The sequence below is a fragment of the Ctenocephalides felis genome, unplaced genomic scaffold, assembly GCF_003426905.1.
Source record: "Ctenocephalides felis isolate EL2017-DRISC unplaced genomic scaffold, ASM342690v1 CF-g0.4_SCAFFOLD_01886, whole genome shotgun sequence".
NCBI lineage: Eukaryota > Metazoa > Arthropoda > Insecta > Siphonaptera > Pulicidae > Ctenocephalides > Ctenocephalides felis.
In genome coordinates, this window is record NW_020538040.1 from 113750413 (window position 1) to 113776324 (window position 25912).

The 25912-nt window shown below is 29.8% G+C and overlaps 2 protein-coding genes across 4 annotated transcripts in view; both read right to left on the bottom strand.

The window, feature by feature from the left end:
- Window positions 1–21729, bottom strand: part of LOC113377904 (synapse-associated protein of 47 kDa) — a 54038-nt gene extending 32309 nt beyond the window's left edge. For 2 of the 3 annotated variants that reach the window (XM_026618356.1, XM_026618357.1), the window contains exons 1-2: window positions 21407–21729; window positions 14736–14960 (exon numbers count right to left, since the gene is read on the bottom strand). In XM_026618356.1, the coding sequence (XP_026474141.1) occupies window positions 14736–14960; window positions 21407–21540 (359 nt within the window). In that variant the 5' untranslated portion in view covers window positions 21541–21729. Of the gene's footprint in view, window positions 1–14723; window positions 14961–21406 lie in introns of all 3 variants that reach the window. The other variant, XM_026618355.1, reaches the window with a different exon arrangement.
- Window positions 21730–22782: 1053 nt separating this feature from the next.
- Window positions 22783–25834, bottom strand: LOC113377640. Its single transcript, XM_026618020.1, has 9 exons — window positions 25400–25834; window positions 25126–25203; window positions 24840–24978; window positions 24596–24737; window positions 24393–24498; window positions 24270–24323; window positions 23914–24020; window positions 23417–23791; window positions 22783–23335 (listed from the first exon to the last, which is right to left on the bottom strand). Exons 1-9 carry the CDS (start codon window positions 25515–25517, stop codon window positions 23240–23242), a joined length of 1215 nt encoding a protein of 404 aa, XP_026473805.1. The 5' UTR covers window positions 25518–25834; the 3' UTR covers window positions 22783–23239.
- Window positions 25835–25912: the final 78 nt, after the last annotated feature.

Here is a 25912-nt window from a genome sequence, read left to right on the forward strand (position 1 = left end):
AAAATAATTAATATAATTATAAATATAAATATAAATATAAATATAAATATAAATATAAATATAAATATAAATATAAATATAAATATAAATATAAAAATAAATATAAATATAAATATAAATATAAATATAAATATATGAATTAGTATTTCACCCGCGCGTTAAACTCACATTCGCCAAATGAGCCGGTAAATGTGCACATTCACCGGTGAATGTGCACATTCACCGAAATATGCACATTTACCGTAACATATATATATATATATATATATATATTGATCGAGAGCTCCATTTTTATATATAAGATATAATATCTTATATATATATATATATATATATATATATATATATATATAAATGGAGCTCTCTTATATATAAATGGAGCTCCATTTTTATATATAAGATATAATATCTATATATATATATATATATATATATATATATAAATGGAGCTCTCGATCAAATGATCCGGTAAAACTCGAAAACGGCTAAACCTATTTGGCCAATTTTGGTCTTGAAAAATTCGTGCTAATCAGTAGGTGGCCGGAAAGGTAAATTATTATTTCAAAATCGCGTAGAAACTTTACATTTTTAATTTGAAAATTTTTGGTAAACAGCGCTTGATTTAAAATGGCTTCCTGCACAATATTATTCATGATGACAGATGTATCGCCTACTCATATGTCAAATGGTTTTGAAGTTTTTGAAGTTGAAACAGATTATGTTCAGTGATAGATAGTGTTGTTATTCTTTTAATTTCGAAATTTAATTATTATTAAAAAATATGTATTTTTAAATGTTAATAAGAATGCTTATTTTGATTTTATATGAGGTTTTTATTTAATTCTCAAGTGACCATTTGTTTGCTCACTGCGTTTTTATTCATTTTTGATAAATCCTATTTATTTCAAAAGCTGTGCTGTAAAAGTACTTATTGGTTTAATGTGAATAATGTGTTACCAAAACATTTTCTGAATTATATTATTATTGCATTTAGGTTATTCAAATTGAGATCCTAAATTTGGAATTCATCGAAGGGGACACTATAGACATTTTTGTCTAATCACCTATTGCGAGGTAAAAAGACAGCGATATGATTAAGAAAATTTGATTATAACACATATAGTAATTTTGGAAATAATATTCATAAAAATTTCAATTATGTGTACGTACAAATACAATATCTTCGGAAACAAAGTTGTTTGAAAATTGCTTATAAAGATCGCATTATGACATGTGACTTTAACATAAGTGCAGTTTAATTAGATATGAAAGAATCATTTCAAATACACTACAATACAAATTCTTCATACAGTCGATCGGGTCTTTTTCAATTACTTCCGAGCATACTATATACAAGTCATGGTAATAACAAAGATGCCTCTAATTTGGATACGCGGTTGCAAAAAAGGAAAATCAAAATAAACACTTTGAAATTTATCACAATATGTACTCATATTGTACATATGTTCAAGCAAATTCATAAAGAAGAAATGTCCATTTTATATTGCTATATAACAATCCAGGGTAAAACGTTAAAATGGCTGTACGGATTGGGCTAGTCTTAGTTGCATAATTTTATATTCATTAGTATTTATAAAACATTTTCTAGATTATATCATTATTTTATTTAGATTATTTAAATTAAAAACCTAAATTTGGAATCGATCAAAGGGGACATTTTGTCAAATAACTTATTCTCAAATATAACAGACCACTACTTAAATAAGAAGATTCCGTTGATAATATAACTTTGGAACACACACCTGTAAAAATGTCAATGCACAAAATTACAAGTTCTTTGGAATAAAATATTTTGGAAATTGATAATAATGCTCGCAATCAATTAAATGTATCGACGGTTCGGGTACTAGAACAAGTATAGCAGAAGAATGATTCGCTACAATTTTAAAGGAATTCCTTCCAAACGATATGTCAAAATCAATGCATTTTAGACACAGTCAGGTATCGTTTATGTTTTAATTAATCACTCTACAAATTAAAAAAGATGAAAAACTTCAACAATCATTGGATAATGCCATGTAAAACATAATTCACTAATGGTTATTTTCCACTAATTTTGAAGAATAAACTGAAAAAATTTTCTATGAATTTATCGAAGAATGGATAGTAATATATGAAGATCCGAGGTTAATAAAGTCCGCCATCAATACTTCAAAAAACAGTAAAGTTTAGCATTGTTCAACAACAATATTTGAAAGTAGAGGGGAAAATATGTATAACCAGCTATAACCTTGATTCTTATGACTTTGATATTGGGAGATAAACGGTAATCTTTGAAAATCCATAACGAAAGTATTTCCTTTTGTTGTTAGTTTTCCATAACGAAAGTATTTCCTTTTGTTAGGATTGTGAGCACTGTGATTTAGTTCACGAGATCTAAATACAAATTTTAACTATACGTATTTAATTGTTTTATAAAATGTAATGTTAATTTTCAGTGAGATTCAACAGTTTTCTTTATATAACCACCTTAAAAACTTACATTTGTGTGGGGCAAAAACGACTAGTCTAGTAATCGAGCATAACATCAATAAATAACATGAATTTTTTTCAAAAACTTATTTTACATCCACACGTTTTTTTATATATAAATGGCGTTCCACACGTTTTGGCTAATATATAAATGGTGTTGCTATATAATAATCCTTATGATTTGTAGAAAGTAATAACTTTAAAAAAATATGTGTTAAAATTTCATGGAAATCCGACGATTAGTGTATCAAGTGATGATACTTTGGAGTTTATAAAAAAAAAATTCAAAGCAATTTGTTTGTTGATTCATCATTGCTTTTCGATGGTTTGAAATATCATCATATTCAAAGCCTGGCTTGTTAAGTGTTATCTGGACTCCACCATCGGGGCAAATGCTGGAGAAGTGGATTGCTGATTTTAAACGTGGCCGTACAGACACTGATGATGCTGAACGCTGTGGAAGGCCAACAGGGGTGGTTACACCGGAAAACATAAAAAAGTTCACCGAATTGTTTTGGTAAACGAAAAATTAAAATTGCGTGAGGTTGCTTGCACACTAAAGATAGCAATGAATCTTGTTGGAAGTATTGTTCACAAATATTTGAATATGGGAAAGCCTTGTGCAAAATTGAGCGGCGCGAACTCACATTTGACCAAAAGCATAACGAGTTGATAATTCGGAAGAGTATTTGGAGCTGTTTAATGAAAAAAGAGAGTTTTTGCATCAATATTTTACCATGGTTGTGACCTGTTTTCATCGGCAACTATTTCAGTTACAACTGCACTCCGGAATCGAATAGACAGTCATCTGAGTGGACTAGACGCGATAAACGAGCAAAAATGCAAACGATCAGCTGTCAAGGTTATGGCGTCAGTTTTTTTGCGACTCGCAAGAAAATGATCGTCATCGACTCATCTTATACACGATATCATTTGAATATCGAAATCGGAGGAACGGCTCCCTTTGAAAAAGAAAAATTTGCTGCTTTATCAGGAAAACGCACCATGTCACAAATCCGTGAAAACAGTTGCTAAAATACATGAATTGGACTATGAATTATTTCCCCGCCCACTGTATTTTGTCGAATAAAAAGAAGATCACCGAAAGCAAAGGACAAATCATATTACAAAAATGGTATCGAAAAGTTTTGAACTTTGAACGAATATTCGATATATCGAGTCCTCAAAGGCAAATATATATATCGATGCTTTTCTGACGCAACCTCGTAACTCGATTTTTGACGATTTTGAGTTTTAATCGGAAAATCAATCACTAAATATAGACGCATAGATCTGTGAAGTTTTGTAAAAAAAAAAATCAACCGAACGTTTTTTATTGAGAAAAATACAATCACGTATCTCAATTCAGAAAAATGTGTCAGGCGCAACCTCGTATCTCAGAATACATGGTGACGTATATGAACAAGTTTCGCTGTCAGCAATGTTGTTTAGTTCAATCCTTCTAATAAAAATTATTATTCAATTAAGTTATTTGTTATTAAAACTTAATGAACGATAGTTAATAAATATATTTATTATTTACTTACCGCAAGTTATAGTAATTTTCCGAAAATTGAAAATGAAACTTTTTGCATATTTAACGTTTCAGAGGTTTCTGAATATCTTGACATGCCTTAATAAAATGGATGTATGTGTTTGTGTGCGTGTGTGTGGATATAATTTTCTGTCCACGTTTTCGGGAGCACAGATCAACCGATTTGAAACATTCAAAAAACAATCGTTTCCTATTGAGAAAACAGAGCATCCGATTTGAATTATTTAAAAACATTCAATTTGTATTGATGACGTGGTGATTAGTTTCTGGAAAAGACAGGCCCAGTCGTTTCAAAGCTTCCGATTCGAATGATTCAATGAACATTTTGCAGTATAAAGAATCGATTAGTTTAGGAAAGCAGAATTTTTTTGTCCATTTTTTTTAATTTACAATTATTTCTTTGTTTAAATATGAAAAATGATTCGAATTTTAATTTTAATGCTAGCTAAAATTCTAAAACTCTCTTATATACTTCAAATAAATAAATTTAAATTTGCAAATTAGTTTATATAATTCTTAGAAATATATATGAGATATGTTTTTTTTTACTTTTATTTACTTTTTATGTAAACATATATAAACGTCGTTGTCCAGTTTATTCTTATATTTTGTCATTCAAATACAAATAACAAAAGTTACAGTATTTACAATAATCTATTTGTAATCATTTATTATTCCTCGATTCTACTTAATTACGGAACGGGAAGTTCCACCAATTTGCTTAAAGGCACGATGCCATGCACCACTAGTTATATTTTTATTATGTTGAGAACAAATATCACAGTAAGCTACAAAAATTAAACAATTATCAATTCTTACAGACAATAATTGAAATTAAATTTTGTATTTTTTAGAGTTAGATAATGTGTCATCCGCAAATAAAAAATCATTAAATAAAGAAATAATAACAAAAAAGAATAAAAGTAACAATAAAAATGATAATCACAAAGTAGTAAATTATAAATCCATGAAAGAGCTAAATATCCTAGATATTGAAATACCTAAACTATGGCCAGATACTATATTGTCGTAATTATAAACTAACATATACCACAAGTTTAATAATGTTTGTTTTTTATTAGGAATTATTTAAAAAGTTGATCGATTCTCAAAATAAAACAATTGAAGAAAGTTATTCATGTACTCTTATTTGAAAACAGCATGACGCAACCACGTATGTTACATTTTTTTCCGTGCGACAAACACGTATCTCAAAGAATTGAAGAAAAAATAATGATTAGTTGTTTGTAATATAATACTTGTCTCAAATAATTGTCACAAGATTGAATATTTTTAAAATTTATAAAAAAAATTGTTAACAGCAGTTCAAAAATTCGTTATAAAACGTTTTTTGTCTCTCCTGAAAAGTAGTAGTTTCTGAGATACGAGGTTGCGTCAGAAAAGCATCGATATAGAAGAATATATAAAAAATGAAAAAAAATGTTGTATTGTTTTATTTTAGTAATATATTATATGTATATATATATATAAACATACATATATATATATATATATATATATATATATATATATATATATAAGGGTGCGCCATTTAGACCTAGACATTTCAAAGTTGAATAACTCTGTCGGTAATTATCAGATTTTGACAAATTAGCCCAGTCATTTGGTGCAAAAAAATGCTGTTGCCTAAAGAGTTTTCCGAAAGTTTTGAAAATTGGTGATTTTATAGATTTTGATGTGATCTTTACGAATTTCAACTTTGCCACCTCGAATTTTTGCCGCCGCCGCTATATTGGAAAAATGGCGTCAAAAATCAGTTTTTCAACGATATCTCCTTTCTGGCTCATGTTACATTAAAATAACTATATACAAAATTAAACTAGACAAAATTTTCTATAACTTATTCAATTACGTTTTTTTCTGTAACATCAATAGTTTTAGCGTACGTGCGCCGCAAAGTTCTGCTGCTCGCGCCACCTTCGAATATTTGGCCGCTCTTTGCACTTGAACGCGTTCTCTCTAATAAATCAAAAATTTCAATGTTGAATTAAGCTTTTCTGCTCAGGTCTGGCCTAGAAATAACAAATTAATTATTTTTGTTTTTCATTTTTATTTTTGCTTATGATTGAACATTTTAAACATTTTAAAGTCGGTTCTCACTGTATAAATGGAAAATGAGAAATATAGCCAAATATAAAAGATAGTTGAAAAAGTTTTGATTCTTGAAATCATATCGGTTCAGTAGCATTTGATATTTTATTAGTCTGTAATGGTTCCCAGAAAGGTTTTGTATATATAAATTTAGATTTTTATACCTAATTTAAATCAGTGTGACTTCTTCTTGAAGAACTTCCTACTCAAACTTAAAAAAAAGAGTTTTAAACCCTAGAAGCCACAAATTAAAGAACAAAAAACTTAGAATTATCAAATCAGGCTTTAAAAACAATTAAGCATAATTTAGTCGCAAGTATGAGAGTATTTTCTATTTCAGGAAATTTTGATTCGCAAAGGACACGATTGAACATTTTAAACATTTTAAAGTCGGTTCTCACTGTATAAATGGAAAATGAGAAATATAGCCAAATATAAAAGATAGTTGAAAGAGTTTTGATTCTTGAAATCATATCGGTTCAGTAGCATTTGATATTTTATTAGTCTGTAATGGTTCCCAGAAAGGTTTTGTATATATAAATTTAGATTTTTATACCTAATTTAAATCAGTGTGACTTCTTCTTGAAGAACTTCCTACTCAAACTTAAAAAAAAGAGTTTTAAACCCTAGAAGCCACAAATTAAAGAACAAAAAACTTAGAATTATCATATCAGGCTTTAAAAACAATTAAGCATAATTTAGTCGCAAGTATGAGAGTATTTTCTATTTCAGGAAATTTTGATTCGCAAAGGACACGTCTATGTAAAAATTCGATAGATGTTCTAAGTTTTTTCAAATCGTATTTTATTAAACCAAAAAAATCAATTAGAATGTTTAAAATTAGTTTAAAGTATTAAAATTACTCGGAACAAACAATACCCGAGTTTAGCTTAATTATTTTTAAAACTAAAATTGATATTAAAAAGTATGTATCAAAATAAATCTAATTTTTTTTTATTTATTTATTTTTTAATCAAATGATTTTTTTTTATTTATAAATGTATTATTTTTATTTATTCGAAAACTTTCCTTTCACTATCATAAAAATATTTTCATTCTTATATGTGAAAATGATGCATGAATAACGAATAATTATCTTCAAAGTTTTTTAATCAAGATAAACTATTATTTTTAGTTATAATAATTAAAATTATAATAATTTTGTTTACTATCTATAAAATTGAACAATAAATATTTTCAGTCAAATACTGCTCTAAATTACATTAAATTTGCGGATAAATTACAGAATGTTGGAGCAAAAATTTATTTTTTCGAAAACCGGTTTTTTAGTAAAATTAAAATTCGAAAACCGGTTTTCTGAAATGTAGATTTTTGTATAAACCCTATTCTGAACATATTATACATATGTAGATGTAGAAATACAGATAATTGACGTTATGTGTTGTTATTAGAAGATAATATAATCTTATATACAATACGCAGTAATCTATTCGTTGCAATCGAGTTATTATAACGATTATCGCCAATGATTATTCCTATATGGTGGTATACAGTTCCAATTTTAGTTCATTCAAAATTTCATAGTTTAATAATCCCAAATTTTTATAAATATTGCCAAAAAAGAAAGAAAAAAATGCATTAAATTGTATGCAGTGGCGTACCTAGGGGGGGGGCGGTGGGGGCGGTCCGCCCCGGGCGGCACTTATTTTGGGGCGGCATTTTTTAGTTTATCTATACATAGTTGTAAAAAGCAACTTATTCATTTTATATTTATTAACTTCCGTAGTGTAAGTTATAGTAATGGACCGACAATCGAAAATGAAATTTTTAACATTTCTTCACGTTTTGAAGGTTTCTGAACATTTTGGCATACCTCAGAAAAAATGGAAGCGTGTGTGTTTTGTGTGTCCGTATTTTTTCGTTCACGTTTTCAGGCGCCCCGATCAACCGATTTGATGGTACAGAAATTAGAAATCGAGTTTTTGAGAGAATGAAACATCCGATTTGATTGATGCAAAAAACTTCAATTTGTAATGATGAGGAGAAGTGGTGATTAGTTTTTCGCAAAGGCAGAGATACCAAGCAAAATCTACGTGGATTTTATTTTGAATTCTACCTAAAGTTCAAATGCTCACTTATATACTTGAAATAAATAATTTTAACTTTGTAATTCAGTTTATATATTTCTTATAAATATTAGACAATGCCCTTTATTTCAAATTTGATTGATTGAGTTTTGTTTATTTACTTTTCTGTAAACATATGTAAGTTACAGTATTTATAATTATATATTTGAAAACATTTAATTTTCCTCGAATATATCATTACAGTACGGGAAGTTTCAGCAATTTGCCTTAACTTACAATGCCATACACCACTAGTTAACTTCCCTAAGGAGAAGTTTATGTTTTCATAAAAAAATCCGAATTACGAATTTTATGTTTTCTCGACGTTTCAAGCCATTCTGAATCGAATGAGCCCAAATTTGGAAAAAGTATACTCGTATGTGTGTATGTGAACAGATTTTTTGTCGTAAATTGTCGTTTTTTCAAAAACGGCTAGACCGATTTCAAAAATTTAAAAGCCACTCGATGTATCTCGATGAGGACTATTATTTGTCAGTTTTGTGCGACGATTGGCCAAGCTGTTTCTTTATAAATCGCAGAAAAGTGAAACATTTTTTGTCTACGTTTTAGCCTGCAATTCTGAATTGATTTTGAAAACTCAAAAACCGTTCGAAAGATATTAGTTGGAAATCGTGCTGATTAGTTTTTGGTAGAGATCGCCGGGGCCGTTTTCTTAATAAAGTTTTTTTTAAAAAAAATTCGACGATTTTTATGATTATTTTTTGACGGTAGATACCATAGTCTTCTAGATCATACTAAAATATTACGGTCCTACGACACTGGTTTAGCTTTAAAAATTCGTCAAAGTTTGCAAAAATTAGTATTGTATTTTTGGCATTTGTCAAAATTAGACCTTTGATCGACGTTTTCTCAAAAACGCCTGAACCAATTTCAGAAATCTAGAAACCATTTGATGTATCTCGATGAGGCATATCGTTTCTCAGTTTTGTGCGACGATCGTCCGAGCCGTTTCTTTGTAATTTGGAAAGAAGTGTTAAACATTTCGTCCACATTTAAGCTCATACTACCGAACCGATTTTAAAAAATTAAAAACTGTTCAAAAGATATTTTCGAAAGATATTAGTTGGGATTGATACTGATCAGTTTTAGGTGAAAATCTACTAAGCCGTTTTCTTGCAATTAACTGTTGAAAAAAAATTTAAGTCGATTTTTATGAAACTTTCTTTGGCGATGTTTATCATTACCTTATACTGAATTATTACGGCCTTACGACAAGTAGTTTAATTTTAAAAATTTATCAAAGTTAGAGAAAATGTGTTTTTGGCGTTTGTTAAAAATAAAATTAGATGATTTAGTTGGTATAACGATAGTGTACTTGGTCTTGAACATAATAAACCATTAAAGTCCTACGGAAACTGGTTCAATTATAATTATTGATTAATTAAAATTATTGATTTTTGAAAATTTGCTTTTAGAAAATACTCCGAGTTAACGTGTTTGTTCGTGCGTTTGCAATGATGTGTAATAAATCCACTCGGAATACTTTTAATCACTCATAAATTAATTTATTTTTTATTGATTAAGTCGATTATTTACACATTTCGGGAAGTTCATGTAACTTGCCTCAAGGCAAAATACTAGTACCAACTAGTTTTCTTTCTTGAATTATAAATGATTATTATGATTTTTATTATTGTCAATATTTGATTTATATAAATTATGATTAACCATATGATTTAGAATTTTATTCCTCGGTGTATATAAATGTATATTTGCGTAAATTTTGAATTCTAATTTAAGAACAGGTTAATAATTTTATTTTATTGTATTCATTAAAATTCGTTGAATTCGTATAAGCATCTTTACGATTTTGTTCAGCGATTTTTCCTATTTTTTTATATCAGCTTATAAATGTCATTTATTTTGAAAAGTTTATATTTAAAACATCAATTTTTCTTTTGAAAATCAGGGCTGGCGGAAGGCGAGGTCTGCTAGGTCTGCAAAGCCTTAGGGCATTATATAAATATGTTGACGAGTGCATGTAAATATGTCTGAAAAAAATTACTCTGTGTATTAATTAATATTGATTAAATAACTTAATAATTTTTTAATTTCCGTAGGGTAAGTTATACATAGTAATCGCAAAAATGTCGAAAGTGAAAATTTTTATATATCTTTACGTTTCAGAGGTTACTGAATTTTGGCATATCTTAGAAAAAATGGATGTGTGTGTGTGTGTTTAGATACAAACTTTTGTCGATGATTGTAGGAACACGCATCAACCTATTTGAACAAAACATTCGATTCGTACTGATAAAACGTGCTAATTAGTTTTTGGCAAAACGGGTCCAGCCGTTCCAAAGATACGGGGCAAAAGAGCCAAAAATTGTAATTTAGATCTTGAGAGAACGAAGCGTCCGTTTTAAGTAATTCAAAAAACATTTTATTTGTATTGACTAAACAAAGAACTGTTTTTGGGATGGCAGGTCTAGAGGTCTAGCGATTACGGAGAATCAATAAGAAAAAGTAAAAAAATGGCATATTTGGCGGTCCAAAATGATCATTAGATATATCCACGTCAAATTATCTGATATTTTCTAGAGATTTTAATAATAAGAACAAATTTAATTTACATTTCTATGGGTTCCGTATCAATGTCTAGCCGTTTCGCTTTGATATTTCGTATCTAAAACAGCTGCGCAGCGCGATTGATTTGAAAAAAAGTTACAAATTTCCAAAAAAATATATTTTTTTCAGATTTCAAAAAATTTTTAATCTTTTTTAAAAATTTTATGTTTCGGTACGAGAAGTGCCAGCAATTTGCCTTAAGGCATGATGTTATGCTCCATAGTTTATTTGTATTAATTTATGAAAACTACTATTTGACTGACTTATAATTGAAAGGGCGGCAATCTGGAGACCGCCCCGGGCGGCAAAAGTTCTAGGTACGCCACTGATTGTATGATTTAAAATGTTCAATCATCAGCAAAAATAAAAATGAAGAACAAAAATAATTAATTTGTTATTTCTAGGCCAGACTTGAGCAGCAAAGCTTAATTCAACATTGAAATTTTTTATTTGTTAGAGAGAATGCGTTCAAGTGCAAAGAGCGGCCAAATATTCGAAGGTGGCGCGAGCAGCAGTAACTTTGCGGCGCACGTACGCTAAAACTATTGATGTTACAGAAAAAAACGTGATTGAATAAGTTATAGAAAATTTTGTCTAGTTTAATTTTGTATATAGTTATTTTAATGTAACATGAGTCAGAAAGGAGATATCGTTGAAAAACTGATTTTTGACGCCATTTTTCCAATATAGCGGCGGCAGCGGCAAAAATTCGAGGTGGCAAAGTTGAAATTCGTAAAGATCACATCAAAATCTATAAAATCACAAATTTTCAAAACTACCGCACTCTTTAGGTAAAACTACTAAATGACTGAACTAAATGAGCATGATTCTGAAACGTCATTTAGTGCCATTTTAGACATGAGTCAATACACACCGAAAGAACGCGCTGAAATCGTAACGCTTTACATTGAAAACAATCGCTCCACCCTCTCCGGCGGAGTCAATAAACAAAACTGTCGGATTTGGGGAACAGAAAACCCACACGTGATTCTTGAAACACCACTGCACGATCAAAAAATTATTGTTTGGGCTGGAGTGTGCTCCAAAACCATCATCGGACCATTTTTTTTCAAAGTTGGAGAAACCATTGACGGCGCACGTTATCGTTGGATGTTGGCGCACTTTGTGTGTCCGCAAATGCGTGAAAAAGGCCTCACTAACTTTTATTTTCAACAAGACGGCGCACCTTGCCACACCGCAGTTGCTACGATGCAGTTTTTGCAGCGCAAGTTCCCGGGACACGTTGTGTCGAAAAATGGTGATTTGGAGTGGCCGCCTCGTTCTCCAGATTTAACCGTACCTGACTTTTTTCTTTGGGGCTATTTAAAAAGCAAAGTTTATGCCAGCAAGCCGAAGACAATCGACGAATTAAAAGGTAACATACAGGCCGAAATAGCTGCTATAACGCCTGAAATGCTGGCCAATGTTATGCAGAATGCGCGAAAAAGAGCTGCTTTTTGTGTATCAAATGAAGGTGGTCATTTAATCGACGTTGTATTCTAAACCTGGTTTGAAATAAATGGCATGAAATATTCTAAATAAATCTTGCTCATTTGTCAAAATCTGATAATTACCGACAGAGTTATTCAACTTTGAAATACCGCAGGTCTAAATGGCGCACCCGTATAAAGTATTCACTCAATTAGTCTGTAGATTAACTAAAATAAAACAATACAACAAATTCTTTCTTTTTTTATTCAATATAGTTGCCGTTGAGGACTCGATATATCGAATATAGCAAACTTCGAAGGGCGAGTCGATTTGTATGGCTAAAAAAATTCACATAGACACATATGATTTTCGCATACTAGGGATCAAAGTAAAATACTTTGCCGAATAAACCATATCTCTAAAATGAATTCTGATGTCACGTGCATTCTCCCAAAGATTGGGTCAAATTTTAAAAAATCCTGTTTTGGCTCATTTAGAGCGCCTTAATTATATTCAAATGTATGACCGACCCCAGTAACATTGGAAGGCCGATCTACCAATGCCCATAGTTCACCCCCTGGGAGCTCCCTTTAGAGGTCCCCCCAAAAAAAGTTGCATCATTTTGGGTACTTCAACATGACAAAAATCTGCGATTTTTTTTTAATTTTCAAAATTTGTTCCATGCTCTTTCCATACGAAGTTTGATTGAATTGCGCTCTGTCTAAACGTTAATATTAAGAGCTAAAACTTTCAGAGAATTGTTTTTTATCTATTTGGAACCATTTGAGCCCCTGGGAGCAAGGAAATTCGAAAATGACCATTTTAAGGACCACCCTAATATATATATATGTATATATATATATATATATATATATATATATATATATATCACACGGTGTGATATATTTATACAAGATTCACACCCATCATCCTTTATCAGTGATGATGCGTATGAATTTATGTATGAAACGTAAAATAATCAAATATAGTAAATAAATTTGCATAGTCTTTGTGTGCCTTACACGATTACAACTAGACAGTATATTATAGTGCATTTGGTAATTTGTATCGGAATAACATAGATATGTGTGAAATATGTGTCGCATTTCTTATATGTTACGGAAATGAAATGCATTTGATTCTATATGTTATAAATTAAAACGTGATGAATACATAAAATGAACAGTGATAAAATACACTTGAACACAACAAAACACACATAACATATATACACCAATAACACAACAGATAAACATTAAAATGAGGGCCTTCACCATAAATGATTGTAAGAGTAATATGTATGATTATTAAATCTAATTATATATTTCTAATGCTTTTGCGTTATAATTCATAATAATAATAATAATAATAATAATAACAATAATAAATTAAAATAAATATCAGTCACATTATTTTGTATTTCTTGATATCTGTAAAGATTAAAGTAAAATATTTTACGTGTATGAAATGAAATACTAGATTTGATGATTCTATATTTAAATTGTAATTTTATTTATTTATTAATTAAAAATTATAATTTTGATTAATTGACTTGAAACATGGTCATATGTTCATAGATCATTAGAAAAAATATATGTGCACCAATTTCAAAATCTTTAAAATGTTATCCTAAATTCAATTCTGATATTTTAACAAATTAAAACGTATAATAATGTATAATTTTTTTTTGTAATATCATTGCAACTATGATAAAAAACGACCTAAAGAAATTATATTAATCAAAATATTATTTGTTATAAAATAAACAAGAAAAAACATTTTTGTCGAACTGCGAAAATAAATTTATAAATTTAATAAAAAGCTGTAGGCATTATTGATATATGTAGGTATGTTGATTCATATGATCATTCAAACATAAATGCAAACAAAAAAAAAGGTAACAAAATCGAAAATCGAATATTTAATTTTAATCGTCTAATCTTCATTTACTGTTATTTTATTTACAAATTCTTTACTAATCAAACGTAACATTTTCTATTGCACAGTCAAACGATAATATCACCCAAAAGAAAGCAAAAATGCGAATGTTGACTTTTTTGTAATAGGTCAAACTATTACAAAACTCATTGTTGACATACGTTTCGAATTAAATACTACTAATCGACGACGCATGAAGAATTGGTTTTTATTTATAGTAGGAATTTAAAATTAAATTATTTGTTTTTCGAAACATTTGTTATGATATATCAGCATATATGTTTGGACTTTAGTTCTTTTGATCATCGAATTTATAATTAAGAACCAGTCAATGAACAAAAAAAAAAAAAAACATCCAGCTGTATAGAGACTTATGACGTTGGGTATTATCACCGTGTAAGCAAATATTGTTATATGATCTTTACCAAAGATCTCTATATTACTTTCAAAGACCTCTAAATTATTATACTCATTTTAAAATATTTATCAAATCAATCATCATGGAGAAAGGCCCGTACCTAATTTTGTACCTCGAATTGTCGTCCTCGTCTTTGACCCCCGTGTCCGCTTTTTCAGTGGCTGTTGCTGATTGTTGTTGATCAGCCGTATTTGCTGGTTGTTGCTGATCACCTGCACCCTGTTGCTGATCATCTCCCTTACGCAAGCCCGGTATGCTCGCGTTGCCTAACCAGCCCGTCATTTGAGATTTAACGTTCGTGAACATTTCTAGTCGGCTACCGCTCGTCTTCGTTGGACTGAGAAAAAGACACTTCATAATTATCACAGCACAACTTAAATTTGAACGAGTGGAATTAATAAATAGATTCAATTAAGATATTAGAGCTTCCAATATCATAAGAATCAAGAACAACTTTTGTAATTTCTAAGAAATTCCGCTGATATTCATTTTTATGCTTGTAGACGATAAACAAATATACAAATATTTGGGAGATTATTGAATAAATTTTGAATTTTATAAATTACAAATTTTATAAAATCAAACGATAATTGCCCTCGTATTTTACATTTTATTGTTTTGTTATGTAATAGAAAACTTACTTCTAGAAAATCATCCAAGTCCTCAACTTTCATTTTTTATCTATAAGTTTATATTTTTTTATGGTTCAGTAATGTTATCATATTATATTAAACTTGCAAAAAATGATTTAAATCATTAAGATATGTATGAGTCATATTAACTTTTCATAGGCTAAGATATAGTAATTGCAAATGCATCGAAAAGAAATTTTTTCATATATTTCTATGTTTCAAATTTTTCTGAACATTTTTGCATACCTTATTGTAAGAAAAAAATGTGTGTATGCGTGTGATCGTATGTATGCGGATACAAGTTTTCGTCGACGATTTTGGAAACAAGGTTGAACCGATTTGAATGATTCAAAATACTTTCAATTCCCATAAGGAGACGTGCTGTTTAGTTTTTAGTAAAATAGTCAATAGAAATGATAATTCATGGGCCGATTCTGCCGTAAAATAGACCAATGTTATGGCAAGGCTATGTTACGTTCCAGTGTGCATATAAAATGCTACCAAATAGTGTCAAAAAGCCATGTATTTGCTGTGCAATCAGGCGTTTTACACAAAGACTGCAACTTCACTTGTATGGTATCAAGCTATATCACAAAAAAACAGTTATTATAAGATTTCTTTCTTGACATTTGTGCGTTTTCTAGGTTTTCTATCTAAAACGCCTGACTGCACAGCATCCACTTTGCTTTTGACAGTATTGAGAACGATTTTGTGTGAAAATTTCTACATGACATAAACTTGCCATTACATTGGTCTATTTTACCGCAAAATCGGTCCCTCAGTTTTTAAAAGAACACAGCGTCCGATTTCAGTAATTCAAAAAACATTTTACTTGTACAGACTGAATGAAGAACTGATAAAATTTTTGGGAAGACAGGAGGTCAAAAAAAACATTTGGCGGTCAAAAATTATCATTAGAATAATAAATAGGATAAATTTTGTTTACATTTCTATAGGTTTCATACCAATGTTTATTAACTTCCCGTAGGGTAAGTTATAGTAATCGCAAAAAAATCGAAAATGAAAATTTTTATATATCTTTACGTTTCAGAGGTTTCTGAACATTTTGGCATACCTTAGAAAAAATGGATGTATGTGTGTGTGTGTGTGTGTGTGTGTGTGTGTGGGTGTGTGTGCGTGTGTGTATGTATGTGCGGATACAAATTTTCGTCGACGATTTCGGGAACACGGATCAACCGATTTGAATAATTCAAAAAACATTCGATTCGTATTGATAAGGAGACGTGCTGATTAGTTTTTGGCGAAGGCAGGTCTAGCCGTTCCGGAGATACGGGGCAAAAAGTGCCGAAAACGGCAACTCAGTTTTTAAGAGAACGGAGCGTCCGATTTTAATAATTCAAAAAACATTTTACTTGTATTGACAAGGTAAAGAATTGATCATAAAGGATAAAGAATTTTCATAAAGGCAGGTCTAGTGGTTTCGGAGATCTAACGAAAAAAGTAAAAAAAAATGCCATTTGGCGGTCAAAAATGATCATTAGACATATGCACATCAAATTTTCAGATATTTTATAGAGATTTTAACAATAAGTATAAATTTTGTTTATTTTCCTATGGGTTCCGTATCAATGTTTACCCGTTAGACAGCGACGCCGCGCTTACGCGCTTTATATTTTGTCTCTATGCAGTTAAAGCAGTACGATTGCTTTGAAAAACAAGTTCAGATCTTCCAAAATATGTCAAAATAAAGAAAACATTTTTTTTTCAAAAAAAAAAATTTAAAAAAAATTTTTTTTTTTTAAAATTTAAAAAAAATTTTTTCTTTTTTAAAAAATTTTTTTTTCAAAAAAAAGTAATTTTTTGTCCAATTTATAGTTTCTCAAAAATCTTATTTTTTTCGAAGTAAATTTTTTTCAAAAATGTTAATCGTTTTTAAAAAAAATAATTGTTGGTACGGGAAGTTCCAGCAATTTGCCTTAAGGCACGATGCCCTAATTGCCTTAAGACAGAATTCCACTTACAGCTAGTTTATTCGTTAAACTGCGACGCGACACTTACGCACTTTGAATAAAAAAAACTGCCAAGCGCACGATTGCTTTGATTAAAGTTCAAAATTTTCAAAACATTTCAAACTATATATAATTTTTTTTTAATTCAATATTTTTCATAAATTTCAAAATTCTCACGAATCATTTTTTTTCAAAGTTTTCAAAAAATTTGAAAGCTTTCTTAAAAATTTTAATTTTCGGTACGCTAAGTTCCGGCAATTTGCCCTAAGGCACGATGCCATGCACCACTAGTTTTATTTTTATTTATGGAAATACGGAGATGGTAGACGTGATTACATATATGCAATCGAAAATATAAATTAAATACATTTTAAATCATTTTCATTATTACATGATCATCAAAACTATATTCATTGTTTAAACGTAATATTTTTGTTTCTTTGTTTTTTTGCAGCAATCGAAATTACTTTACTATAAATTGTATTAAGATACAATTGTACTAAGGCTTATTACTAAAAGCAATGTTATTAGTAGGCAATCAATTGGTTGTCCTTACCATATAAGACATAGTTTATATTTAATACTAGTCGCTATTAGAATACAACACCACGGCCAGCTTTCTAATTGGGATATTGCAGCAATACCCCGAAAATCGTTTTCACTTGGATATTGCATATTACTATATTTATTTCCGAATAAAGATTGATTTAAATAATGCTTGAAATCAGGCTGTACGAGGTGGAAATCGAGTCTAGAAATTCTGCTTGAAATACCACAGCTCTAATCACTAATCCATGGGGAACGAGCCCAATATATAAATTGAAAATATATTTCGGCTTCTCTGAGATAGCGTACACAACTGTGCCATGTAATTCTTAAGTAAAGCTTTATAAATCAGCAGTTATAATTGTACCGTTTGATCAAATATACGTTATTTTATTCTAAAAATCGGAATCATTGGATCAATAATTTTGCCGTTGCATTATCTACTATATTTATGCCTTGTTCCTTGTTCCTAGTGGAACTAGAATTTTGCGAATCAAGCTTTCACTTTTTGAAGCTCGATTCGCTCGAAGGATTAATACGTGAAACTGCACGAGTTGTGTGCTTCGTCGAACTACTCTCGTTCAGCTACCACTTTCAGGGCAATTGCCTATTTGAATACTTGCGTAATAGTTTGCAATATTAACCGCAGAAAATACAACGGGGAATTTATAAAATGAATTAATATTTTAATAATTCGCCCTATAAATTATCCTCTCTTTTTGTAAGATCGTAAGATTGCGATATTGATCGAGTTGTAACGTAGTGCGTTAGAAAATAATGCAGATAACATATCAAAATTATGGAAAGTAAATCATTATTATTATATATAAAGTATATTTACAGAATGAATAGAGTTCGTTTATTTCCCAACTATGACGATGAATCAATATTTCAACCCGCATTTTTTTGGCTTCTTTTAATTTATCTTTTGAACTATCTGTAAGTGGATTTCTGTCTTAAGGCAATTAAGGCATCGTGCCTTAAAGCAAATTGCTGGAACTTCCCGTACCGCAATTCAAAATTCGAGTAAAAATAATCAATAATAATCAATAAAAGTTGATCAATTATTTGAAACTTTTAATAGAATTTCGAACCATATTAAATCATTCTATCTTGAATCATTTATTTTGAAATATTTTGGAAATTCTGAACTTTTTTTCAAAGCAATCGTACTGCTTTAACTATATAAAGACGAAATATCGAAGCGCGTAAGCGCCGTGTCGCCGTCTAACGAGTAAACATTGATACGGAACCCATAGGAATGTAAACAAAATTTATACTTATTGTTAAAATCTCTATAAAATACCTGATAATTTGATGTGCATATGTCTAATGATCACTTTTGACCGTCAAATAACATTTTTTTTACTTTTTTTTTACTAAATCTCCGAAACCGCTAGACCTGCTTTTATGAAAATTTGATCAGTTCTTCATCATGTTAATACAAGTAAAATGTTTTTTGAATTATTCAAATCGGACGCTCCGTCCTCTTAAAAACTGAGTTACCGTTTTGGGCACTTTTTGCCCCATGTCTTCGGAACGGCTAGACCTGCCTTCGCCAAAAACTAATCAGCACGTCTCCTTATCAATATGAATCGAATGTTTTTTGAATTATTTAAATCGGTTGATCGGTGTTCCCGAAATAGTCGACGAAAATTTGTATCCGCACACACACACACGCACACACACTCACACGTACAACCATTTTTTCTAAAGTATGCCAAAATGTTCAGAAACCTTTGAAACGTAAAGATATATAAAAATTTTCATTTTCGATTTTTTTGCGATTACTATTATATTACTATAACTTGCATTTAATATTTTATATTTTAAATTTTATTATACAATTTGCTTCTGTTCGCGTCTTGAATTTTACCTGAACTAGCTGTAAGTGGAATTCTGTCTTAAGGCAATTAAGGCATCGTGCCTTAAGGCAAATTGCTGGAACTTCCCGTACCAAATTTTTTTTTTTTAAACGATTAACATTTTTGAAAAAAATTTACTTAAAAAAAAATTAGATTTTTGAGAAACTATAAATTGGACCAAAAATTACTTTTTTTTAAAAAAAAAAAAAAAGAAAATTTTTAAATTTTTTTTTTTTGGAAAAAAATTTTTTTTCTTTATTTTGACATATTTTGGAGGATCTAAACTTTTTTTCAAAGCAATCGTACTGCTTTAACTGCATAAAGACGAAATATCAAAGCGCGTAAGCGCCGCGTCGCCGTCTAACGCGTAAACATTGGTACGGAACCCATAGGACTGTAAACCAAATTCATACTTATTGTTAAAATCTCTATAAAATATCTGATAATTTGATGTGCATAAGTTTAATGATCATTTTTGACCGCCAAATGGCATTTTTTTTTACTTTTTTCATTAGATCTCCGAAACCGCTAGACCTGCCTTTAAGTAAATTTGATCGGTTCTTCACCTTGTCAATATAAGTAAAATGTTTTTTGAATTATTAAAATCGGACGCTCCGTTCTCTTAAAAACTGAGTTACCGTTTTCGGCACTTTTTGCCCCGTATCTTCGGAACGGCTAGACCTCCCTGCGCCAAAAACTAATCAGCACGTCTCCTTATCAATACGAATCGAATGTTTTTTGAATTATTCAAATCGGTTGATCCGTGTTCCCGAAATCGTCGACGAAAATTTGTATCCGCACATACATACACACACGTACATACATACACACACACATACATACACACACACACATACATCCATTTTTTCTAAGGTATGCCAAAATGTTCAGAAACCTTTGAAACGTAAAGATATATAAAAATTTTCATTTTCGATTTTTTTGCGATTACTATAACTTGCCCTACGGGAAGTTAACAAGAAATGCGATTTACGGTTAACACCCACAAAAGATTTTTGTCGCTAAATAATGATTGAATATTTTATAAATGGATAAATCAAGAGGCTTATATATTGCGTACAAGTAGTATGAATATTTACAATGACTGGTTTTATTGAAAATTTTAAAATAGATTGATTTGATCAATTTCAGATGAAAATCGCTTTTCAATTTAATTTTTAATTAGAAGATAGACGTCTTGATATTGCGCATGGAAAAAAACAGAAAATTTTAGAAGAATGTACGCACATTTAAATGATGTTAAAAAAATACCTATAAATACAATGTTAGTAGTTCATTTCAAAATTCAAACAAGTCATGCTTTCATAAGCTTTATTTTAAACAACTTCCAGCAATCTAAAAAATCATTAAAAGTCGTGCCTGAATAAAGGCAAAGGCAAAGGAACATCAGAAAATCAATACGTTCGGCGTGGCGCAGATGTACAACCATACTCTGCACTACATACAAAATTCTATACTATGATTAAATTTTATAGTAACATACATACCTACTCAAACTTTACTCCAACTATTTTTTTTTTATTTATTTTTTTTTTAATATTTTTAATGAAAAAAAAACAACCAACCAAAAGGCCAATGTATTTTTATATGGCATGTTAAGCTTATCGATTTCTAACATAGTAATCTAATACATGTGCCAATAATTCAAATAATTAATTAAATAAAATAAATAAATATAAACAAGATAATTAAACTTGGTCATCAGTTTTATCGATAAAGATTTTAAGATACTATAACAATATTGTATATCACCTCTGTTTTTTATCACCATCGGTATTTAATTCAACATCTGCTTCGGCGGTAGGAGTAGGTACATCTTCCTCCTGCGTTTCGCCTTTTGCTGCTCCCATCCAGGAACTAACTTGACTCGTCAGTCCAGTGAACATTTTAAAATAGGGGTTTTCCTTATAATTTACAAAATGTCAACACGTTTTTTCTTTTCAAATCACACACTCTCAACAATACAATGCACTATATTAATACCAAAACAACACACGAGGGCATATCGCGTGAATAATTTTTAATTTTACCTGCGAACTATCTCAATCTCAATATGTGCCAAGCCTAGTCAACACGTAGAAAAGACACTGGTCTGTCAAATAGCATGAACCCGCGGCAGTCAATAATATGCCTTGAGAGCATTTGTTCCCTGAATCGCTTCGTGCAACACTTTTCAAGTTTGGTATGTTTTTCTTCTCTGGTAACACGACCGATTTGAACGATTTGAAATTAAAGCAAAAGCTCTTAAAGCTACATCGCTATATTTCGAACTTGTTCAAACATTGACACTTGTACTTTCTTTCAAATCCCGTCTTAAATCATTTTTTTGTTTAATAATAAAATTTTAATTTAATTTAAAACAAATTAACAATACATAGAAAGTTAAAACGATTAAGTATGCTCTCCAAATCAATAATAGAGAATGTTGTCTCTATGAATTCAGGAACTAACAACTGAAATTTATATAATTAATTAAAATACATTATATATATAAAATAAACAATTCATTTATTGCAGATTTTCTGATTATAATAATAAGTTCTAAAAAATAATTTTGATTTGTCATACATATATAAACTTTTCATTAATTTAATCATGCACCAATTGATCATTCAATATTTTTATATTCTTACACCTTTATAAAGAATAATTATAATTATGATGTGGAGTAACTTTATAAATTTCTTATATATAAATCACTAACTTACAATATTAAAAGTAATGTAACAATATCCTCTAAGAAATTTCATCTCTTTTTCGAGTGCCTCTACATTAGTTTGATAGTTTTGAGTTATTATATCACAATTATTGTTTTCACAACAATCACGCAGACAGATTTCATGTTATATTACAACATTCAAATTTATAGTTTGATTGAACATATATAAATGCAGAAAAAACTCCTACAAACAATGTATATTTCAACTCTATGTTCTCAATCAAATAAATACATATATAAATAATGTCTTACATTTATTTTCTCGAAATTGATATATAAATAAATTAAATGAATTGAAAACCTGTTTTATTTTTAAAATATATTTTGCATAACAATTTAAAATTTTAATAAAAATTCAAATATTACATTTATTTTCTAAATGTGGCAATAATATCATAATACTGCATAAATTTAATATTTTTCCTGTAAAATATCTAAGTATTTAGATATTGAGATTATTATTATTTAGACACAGAATGTGGAATAAAATTCAAAATTTATTAACAGCTTAATAAAGAAATTAGTGAAATTTTTGTAAAGACTGTATGAAATATGATTAAGCAAGATTTGACTGCGCACTAAACATGCATATGCCCTATGCCCTGTTTTACACAGTACTCTCTTAACAAGTTTTTGGACTTACACTGTTTTTGAAAAAATGCTGGGAACTCCCGGTTTTATGATCAAAACTTAATTTTATGTGTGTATAACTTAGTATATTATATTAAAAACTGACAAAAAGAGCTGTTTTTATAGCGATTTTCGTTTAGCACGGTTTTTCCATATAAAAGTGAATTTTTCGAATTACACACTTTTTTATGAAACATATCTTCTATGTAAAACAGGGGATGTATTTAGCTAACTTTCTAGTAACGATGCCGTGGATACAACATAGGTGGGTTCTGCTGAGCATTAGGTGGTCTTATTGGATATCCAGAAGTAATACTACCTGTTTTCTGATTCTGTTGCAAAAAAATGCATTTATTAAAATCTAGTACATTGATGATATTTTTCTGACATGTAAATATGTTACATATACATACCTGTGGTGAATTAGTGATTGGCATGCCACCTCCATGCATCGGTCTGCTATACACGATAGTTTCTTGAGATTGCTGAGGAGGTGCTACTGCTAAACCATGAGGAGCTAAATTTTTATCAATGTACCCAGTTCTCTCTTGCTGCTGCATTTTTCTCTCATCGTGTTTCAGATCAATGTGATAATTTCTATCAGTTATCATTTTTTCAGGCATTGATAAAGACATATGCATATTTTGGTCACTAATAGTTGGCTTGGGATCTACATTTATGTGATATACAGATGTGGAAGCTTTTCCGGGTTCTTGTTTTAAATCAATATGGTAATTCTGGGCTTGTCGAATATTTGGTTCAGGCCTGTGTGATATCACTTGCAATTTCTGTGGAGTAAATAAATAATTTGAATAAAATAATTCACTATAAATACTATATTCTACTTTAAAAATGTGAATCTATAATTAATATTTTTGATTTGTTGACCTATATCTTGTATTAAACTTACTGGAGCATATGTAGAATAAATCATTTGAGTTGGACGATTATCTGTTGACATGGGAGGAGCAACCTGATAGAATGGTGTACCAGGAGGATTTGTATATTGAGATGGTTCTGTAAAATGAAAAATAATGGAAAAATTATATGCATATAAAACTTAGCTTGAAATCTGATGTTTGTTAAAGAAACAAGAGTTTTTTATGAAGAACAACGGGCAATTTGTTGTCAGTGAACATTAATCTTTATGAAATCTCTGAATATTATGAGAAAAAGTATTTTCTTAACAAGTATACACTGTAGAAAATACTTTTAAGGTATCAATCCTCATACAATTATTATAAGTTTATTCAAAATGTTACTCACTATTCCAGAGCACAGCACGAGCAACTTCACCCCCTCTCCTGCCTTCATCTACTTCTATGAATATTAAAAGATGTTTTTGAATTAATTATTTGATTTAGACATATTAAATTTATTTTTACTCACTTGGTGGAATGTAGTTAGTTGTTTTATAATAACCCCCAACATTAGGAGTTGGAGAAGGGCTTCTTCCACGTTTTATAGCACCTCCACCAATTATTTGTGTTGGTGCCTGGTATTCAATTTTGTTGATCAATATGTGTATGTTGTGTATTTACATGAAATATTATTATTTTACTCTGCATGCCTATCAGTGAAATTTTTCTTACCTTGTGTAATAACTGTTGAGGCTGGCCTAAAATATGAGGTTGTCCTATAGGTCTTGCATTAGCTGAAGCTCCGACAGGAGGTAAAAATATCTGTTGATGAACCATGGGCTGAGGGGGCATCGAATGCATCATCATTTGTTCACTGAAATCAAGCAGTTTTACATAAGTAATACTAATGTTAACATATTGTTTTGAAATAAATCGGAAACAAAAAATTTCAAATAGATTATTAAAATATTCACACCTATTTTCTTTAATCAACTGCCGTCTTCTATTATCATCTTCATTTAATACTTTTTTTAAACGCAAAAATAATAGATGTTTCTCGTCTTTCAACTGTGATAATTTTTTTTCCAATAGAAGTATTTGTTCTCTAGTTTCACCTGCAAATTTATACATATAAAAGATTATTAGAATTGAATATATAAATGTTTTTATTCATTTCTCTGCTAAAAAATAGAGATGAATTATTACAATTTGTATTATTCAAAAGCCAAAATAAACAAAACTTTACAAGTAAAACTGATCACCTAATGTCATAACATCTTGCCTCTCCCGTGCTTCTCTTTCCTTTCTTAACCTCTCCTCTTCAACTTCGGCTTCCTGTTCTATAATAATAAAAAAATGTGTAGTTTCATATGTATTTAAAATGTGAAATTGTTTACATTCACATATGGAAACCTTTGTACACTAGGAGTACAAATGAAATCACTCAAGTGATTTAAGTGAAAAATCGATCTTTGACTGAAGGATTCAAAAACGGATTAAAGAAATTGTTAGTTAGTATGAAATAATATCACTAACCTTGTTTTTTGCGCTGCCTTTCTCTCATAATATGTCTCTTGAGCGCATTCCAAATTTCTTCTGATTTATCTGGTTTTTCAGAAACTGCCTGAGCCGGAGGGGTAGTGGCTGCAGGCATATTTACAATCTTTTTATTAAACTTCACGGGAATTTTGAAATGTTTTATTTTACTTATGAAGTAATAAATATAACCCTCTTATTGCTATTTTACTGTTTTTGTTTTACTGTGAACACACACAAAGTTTACTTATACTGTCGCTGAACTGTTGGATTGCTTAAACATAAACTAAAACCAAAATACAGGGTCTAACTGTTTACTCAAAAACTTTCAATTGAGTTTTGTTTTGGTATCATTATATTATTTATTTCATTGTTTAAGAAAACAATTCTACTGTTTATTGTTGTTGAAAAATTTCACATACAATATCGATTAGTGCGATGCAAAATGCAAGTGACATTTGATTTGTACATAAAGTTCGGAGTGAAGATAGCGGCGTTATAGAATTATGGAAC

Bases quoted from the DNA above. Each gene is read 5' to 3' on its own strand.
- LOC113377640 (XM_026618020.1), bottom strand. From the start codon at position 25,517: ATGCCTGCAGCCACTACCCCTCCGGCTCAGGCAGTTTCTGAAAAACCA. The intron at 25,204-25,399 runs GTTAGTGATATT...TTATTATTATAG, and splicing joins AAGGCAGCGCAAAAAACAAG to AACAGGAAGCCGAAGTTGAA. The intron at 23,792-23,913 runs GTAAGTTTAATA...TTTACTCCACAG, and splicing joins TTTATTCTACATATGCTCCA to AAATTGCAAGTGATATCACA.